This window comes from Protobothrops mucrosquamatus, unplaced genomic scaffold (genome assembly GCF_001527695.2).
Source record: "Protobothrops mucrosquamatus isolate PMUCROS unplaced genomic scaffold, P.Mucros_1.0 scaffold5016, whole genome shotgun sequence".
In the NCBI taxonomy this organism is placed as follows: domain Eukaryota; kingdom Metazoa; phylum Chordata; class Lepidosauria; order Squamata; family Viperidae; genus Protobothrops; species Protobothrops mucrosquamatus.
Genome location: NW_015390893.1, coordinates 21 through 6,539, shown reverse-complemented (window position 1 = coordinate 6,539; position 6,519 = coordinate 21). Strand labels below are relative to the sequence as shown.

The 6,519-nt window shown below is 49.1% G+C and overlaps 1 protein-coding gene across 1 annotated transcript; it reads left to right on the top strand.

Moving 5' to 3' along the window:
- The first annotated feature begins 990 nt into the window (after positions 1 to 990).
- LOC107299495 (kinesin-like protein KIF3B) lies at positions 991 to 6,094 on the top strand. Its single transcript, XM_015828849.1, has 3 exons — positions 991 to 2,406; positions 3,587 to 3,688; positions 5,942 to 6,094. Exons 1-3 carry the CDS (start codon positions 991 to 993, stop codon positions 6,092 to 6,094), a joined length of 1,671 nt encoding a protein of 556 aa, XP_015684335.1.
- Positions 6,095 to 6,519: the final 425 nt, after the last annotated feature.

Sequence of the window (6,519 nt, the reverse complement as noted above, 5' to 3'; positions counted from 1 at the left end):
GAAAAATATGTCCTGGGTGGGAGAACGCAATAATAGCACAGCGGTTGGTTTTGCAGCCAAGAAAACGACAGGGACCTGACAAGGTCACCCAGAGGGAGTTTTCTGCTCCAAGGCAGCTTCCTCTTGAATCAAAAATTGCTCAGTTCTAACACTTTTTATAATAATAATAAAGTTGGAAGGGATCAATTGCAAAAGGCGGCCTTACTAGGAACTGCTTCCATCCTGTGACGAGATCTGTAATACCATCAAACATCCACATCTGCCTATCCCAGGTCCTTCGGAAGGACTCGATAGGTAGACAAAATGCCAAATCCAGTCTGAACATCTGGCTGAGTGTGCAATGATCCATAATAATAATAATAATAATAAAGTTGGAAGGACCTTGGAGGTCATCTAGTCCAACCCGCTGCTCCGGCAGAAAACCCTATACCATTTCGGACAAATGGCTGTCCAGTCTCTTCTTAAAAACTTCCAGTGTTGGAGCCTTCACCGCTTCTGGAGGCAGGTTGTTCCACTGGTTAATTGTTCTCACTGTCAGGAAGTTTCTCCTTAGTTCCAGGTTGCTTCTCTCCTTGATGAGTTTCCATCCGTTGTTTCTTGTCCTGCCTTCAGGCGCTTTGGAGAAGAGCTTGACTCCCTCTTCTTTGGGGCAGCCCCTGAGATACTGGAAGACTGCTATCATGTCCCCCCTCGTCTTTCTCTTCGTTAAACTAGACATACCCAATTCCAGCAGCCATTTCTTATACGTTTTAGACTCCAGTCCCCTAACTGGAGACTAAAAGTCTTAAAGTTGCCAAGGTTAGACACCCCTGATCTAGGATGTTAAGTGTGAATACGGTAGAATATGAACTTCTGCTTGCTATGCTAGCTATTACGGAGTCCGAGCACTTACGTTCTGTTGTTGCACTCCATTATTTGCAGGATTAGAAGGATCCTTGCTGTTCGCGATCCCGTCATCCGTTCCTTTGGTCCCCGGGCTAATCTGTTGTCATGTTGAAGTTAAAGTGCTCGGAGACGGTCAGAGTTGTCGTACGATGCCGGCCAATGAATGGCAAGGAGAAAGTGGCTTCCTATGAGCAAGTGGTGGAAGTGGACGTGAAACTGGGGCAAGTCTCGGTCAAGAACCCCCGGGGAACATCTCACGAGCTTCCAAAGACGTTCACCTTCGACTCTGTTTACGACTGGAGCTCCAAACAGTTTGAGCTTTACGATGAGACTTTCCGGCCTCTGGTGGACTCGGTTCTCCAGGGCTTCAACGGGACCATTTTCGCCTACGGGCAAACTGGGACAGGGAAAACCTACACCATGGAAGGGGTGCGTGGGGACCCCGAGAAAAGAGGGGTCATCCCCAACTCCTTCGACCACGTCTTCACCCACATCTCTCGGTCGCAGAACCAGCAGTATCTGGTGAGGGCCTCCTACTTGGAGATCTACCAAGAGGAGATCAGGGACTTGCTCTCCAAGGACCAATCCAAGAGGCTGGAGCTGAAGGAGCGGCCCGACACGGGCGTCTACGTCAAAGACCTCTCCTCCTTTGTCACCAAAAGCGTGAAAGAAATCGAGCACGTGATGAACGTCGGCAACCAGAACCGGTCGGTGGGCGCCACCAACATGAACGAGCACAGTTCCCGCTCCCACGCCATTTTCGTCATCACCATTGAGTGCAGCGAGGTTGGGCTGGACGGGGAGAACCACATCCGCGTCGGGAAGCTGAACCTGGTGGACCTGGCGGGCAGTGAGCGCCAGTCCAAGACGGGAGCCCAGGGCGAGAGGTTGAAAGAAGCCACCAAGATCAACCTCTCTCTCTCCGCCTTGGGCAACGTCATATCGGCCCTCGTGGACGGCAAAAGCACCCACATTCCCTACCGAGACTCGAAGCTGACCCGCCTGCTCCAGGATTCCTTGGGCGGCAACGCCAAGACGGTAATGGTGGCCAACATCGGCCCGGCCTCCTACAACGTGGAGGAAACCTTGACCACCTTGCGGTACGCCAACCGGGCCAAGAACATCAAGAACAAGCCCAGAGTCAACGAAGACCCCAAGGATGCTCTCCTGCGGGAATTCCAAGAAGAAATTGCTCGCCTGAAGGCCCAGCTGGAGAAAAGGTCCATCGTCAAAAAGAAGAAGAAGGAGAGGAGGAGAGATGGCGGGATCGGGGAGGAGGAGGAGGAGGAAGAGGAGGAGGAGGAGGAGGAAGAGGAGGAGGGTGGAGAAGAGGGAAGGGTGGACAAAGATGACTACTGGAAAGAGCAGCAGGAGAAGCTGGAGGTAGAGAAGAAGGCCATCCTGGAGGACCACAGCTTGGTCGCCGGCGACAAGATGAGGCTGCTGAAGGAGAAGGAGAAGAAGATGGAGGACTTGAAACGTGAGAAAGAAGCGGCTGAAAAGCTGGGGGCCAAAATCAAGGTAAGATGTCTTTTATACCAAACAGTATATTTTTATTGGTCATTAACCAGCATAATGATGATTAGATAGATAGATAGATAGATAGATAGATAGATAGATAGATAGATAGATAGATAGATAGATAGATAGATAGATAGAGATAGATATAGATAGATAGATAGATAGATAGATAGATAGATAGATAGATAGATGATAGAGACAGACAGACAGACAGACAGATATTAGAGAGATAGATAGATAGATAGATAGATAGATAGATAGATAGATAGATAGATAGATAGATAGATATAGATATAGAGATAGATAGATAGATAGATAGATAGATAGATAGAGACAGAGATACAGAGATAGAGATAGAGAGATATATAGATAGAGAGATAGATAGATATAGATAGATAGATTAGATAGATTAGAATAGATAGATAGATAGATAGATAGATAGATAGATAGATAGATAGATAGATAGATAGATAGATAGATAGATAGAGATGGATGGATGGATGGGTGAGTGGGTGTGGGTGAATAGAGAGAAATAGATGATAGATAGATAGATAGATAGATAGAGAGAGAGAGAGAGAGACAGACAGACAGACAGACAGACAGACAGACAGACAGATATTAGAGATATAGATAGATAGATAGATAGATAGATAGATAGATATAGATAGATAGATAGATAGATAGATAGATAGATAGATAGATAGATAGATAGAGACAGAGATACAGAGATAGAGATAGAGATAGAGATAGATAGATAGATAGATAGATAGATAGAGACAGAGATACAGAGATAGAGATAGAGATAGATATAGATAGATAGATAGATAGATAGATAGAGATAGATAGATAGATAGATAGATAGATAGATAGATAGATAGATAGAGATAGATAGATAGATAGATAGATAGATAGATAGATAGATAGATAGATAGATAGATAGATAGATAGATAGATAGATATGGATGGATGGGTAAGGGTGTGTGGGTGAATAGAGAGAGAAATAGATGATAGATAGATAGATAGATAGATGGATGGATGGATGGATGGATGGATGGATACAGATATAGATATTAAACTTTTAAGTTGACTGGAATTGCAGTTGTGAGACCAGGATGCTATCTGCAACGTTCTAATTTTATGAAATTTCTCCCCCGGTGCTCCTTCATTTTTCGTTTCTAAGGCCATGGAGAGCAAGCTTCTTGTTGGCGGGAAGAACATTGTGGACCACACCAACGAGCAGCAGAAAATTCTGGAACAGAAGCGGCAAGAGATTGCCGAGCAGGTGAGAGAAGGGCAGAACCGCCCATTTTCCCCCCCACATCTTTCATTTTGCTGTTCACCTGCAGACCAAGGGCCTCCTCTTTCCTACCTGGACAAAGGCCCCTGAGAATATTTCCCAAGCAAAGGTCTTTCACAAGTGTGTGAAAACTACGGGCGGTCCCCGACTTAACGAGTTTAACTGAGGCAGGAATTAAGGTCGCAAGCTACGGAGGCCGTAAAGCGGGTCACTGTGTGACCCTGCCTGATCTTATTAACTTTTTTTGGGTGGTTAAATGGACAGCGTGGTCGTTAAGCGAACAAGGCAGTCGTTTTAAGTGGACCCATTATACCCAGTGGACCTTTTTTGGGCTGGAAACTGGAAGAGTGCCTGTTTCCAGCAAAAACCGTCATAAACCGCAGTCCATCTTTACTTCCTTCTATTTTTTCCTCTGATTAAAATTCCTGTACTGTATAATCAGTCGGTCTCTTTTGAGAATCAGCAGTTATCGTTTTTAAGTTAGAGTGTGAGAGTCAAACGGGTTCCCGAACTCGTGGACTTCATAACTTTTAATTCATTGATATTGTGATGACCCAGGGCGCAGCACCGAGGCAGTGCAGTCAGCTGGCAATTCAAACTGCCCTTTAATTGCTCCAAATTTTCCCCAAATGCTCCCACAGCAGTGCAGCCAGCTGGCAATTCAAACTGCCCTTTAATTGCTCCAAATTTTCCCCAGACGCTCCCACGTTTCTGGCAAGCCTCCAAACACAGGAAGACACACACACCTCCAGCCGCCTCTGGCTGCCAGTAGTTTCACATGCAGTCTGATTAGGAGAGGAATTTACTCAAGGCCACGGAGATAACAAGGAATGACACATACATCATAAACCTAACCAGTCTGTGTGAATACACGCTTGCCTTCGCAGTTTCAAAAGGGAAGCCAAAATACAGTCCGAGAGCTGTAAACATCCAAGCAACGTTGTCAGCCAGTCCAGTGGTCAGAGTGTCTGGGTTTCCAAGCAGAAGTCACAGAACAAGAGATCAGCAACAACACACATAACACTCCAAGGAATCAGCGTTTGTTCCCGACAAATGCCTCTCCCCGCAGCGTCTCCTTAAGTCTTGGTCTCCAGGTGCACCTTGTGCAGAGGGGTGGGACGCTCTCCTCTCGAGTAGTTGAGCCTGCCTGTGTTGTTCCCTCTTTCTCTCCACTCTTCAAGCTCTAGGACAGGGGTGTCAAACTCAATTTCACTGAGGGCTGCATCAGCATTGTGGTTGCCCTCAGGGGGCAGGGTGGGTGCAGCCTACTGGGTGGGTGTGGAGGGAATGGGTGTGGCCTACTGGGTGGGCATGGCCAGCTCTACATCGTTCTCGTCAATGGTGCCTGTGGGGGCCTGGGCAGGAGTGGGACAGATCTGAGGGTCTCTGGCAGAAGGGGGTGGGACCGGGGCAAGTGCCAAGGCATGGTCCACTGGAGGAACCTCACTGGCCATGCGTGGGGGGGGCTGGATGGTGGTGCAGGCTGCCCGGAGCCCTGAGCAGCAGAGGTCAAATGCCCAGCCTGGCCCTCGAGCACTCGTGGCACCAAACCCAGCCCCACTTCCCCAAGGGGGCGCCCAGCTGCACTGACCTCCTCCTCAAGGCTTCTGCTGCTGCTATGCTTGCTCTCCTTAGCCAGGTTGTTCATGATGGGTACCAGGGCAGAAGGAGACTGAATGCGTTTCAGCATAGATGGCCACCACAAAATTGTACATTGGCTCCCGGCCGGCCTGGGCCAGGGCCAAGGCAACGGGGGCCGTTCCCTCACTGTTTCCAGGATGGCTTCGCGGGCCACATGAAACCACTTCGCGGGCCGCATCCGGCCCCCGGGCCTTGTGTTTGACATGTCTGCTCTAGGATCAGGAGGGGGTGGCCCTTGCTCATCACCTGAACTCTGCCTCTCCTGTTCCTCCTGTCCCACTCCTGAAGGGCCCTGGCCTGCCTCGGCCTGCTCTTCCCCACATTCCTCCGAAGCCACAAGACACCTCTCCCTCTGCCTCCATGGGGTCCCCTTCCAGCTCATTTTCCTCCGCAGATTCAGGCTCCGAGGGAGGCATGACATATTTACTGTGGGATTAAAGAGGCTATAAGTCTGCCCTTGGGAGAGGGGTTAATGCTTCAGCCAAGTTGAGAGTCCCCCCCCCCTATGAAGGGCGCTCTCACAAGAACGGGAAGGCCTAGTAGGTCAGTGAACGGAGAAGCTTGAAATGAACGCCAACACCTTGATGTGTCCTGCAGAAACGACGGGAGCGAGAAATCCAACAGCAGATGGAAAGCCGGGATGAAGAGACCCTGGAGCTGAAGGAGACCTACAGCTCCTTACAGCAGGAGGTGGACATCAAAACTAAAAAACTGAAAAAGGTGATGACCAGTCAAGGAGAATCTTTGTAGCTCAGGGTTGGAATGAGCTGGGGTTCCTTGGGGATCCCTGAGCTGCTGGGTGGTTGGTCTTGCAGACGTTTCGTGACCCAACTGGGGAACATCGTCCATGCTAGAAGGGAAAAAGGTTGGAGGAGGAGGAGGAGGAGGAGGAGGATTGTAGGGTCCTTGGTGCTCTCAGAGCTTGGTGGTTTTCTTGCAGACGTTTCATGACCCAACTAGGGAACATCATCAGTGTTAGAAGGGAGTGGGGTTTGCGAGGAGGAGGAGGAGGAGGAGGAGGAGGAGGAGGAGGAGGAGTTGAGAAGGACTATGGGTTCCTTGGTGCTCTCTGAGTTTGGTGGTTTGCTTGCAGACATTTCGTTACCCAACTGGGGAACATCATCAGTGTTGGGGGGGTTGTGAGGAGGAGGAGGAAGAGGAGGAGGAGGAGGAAA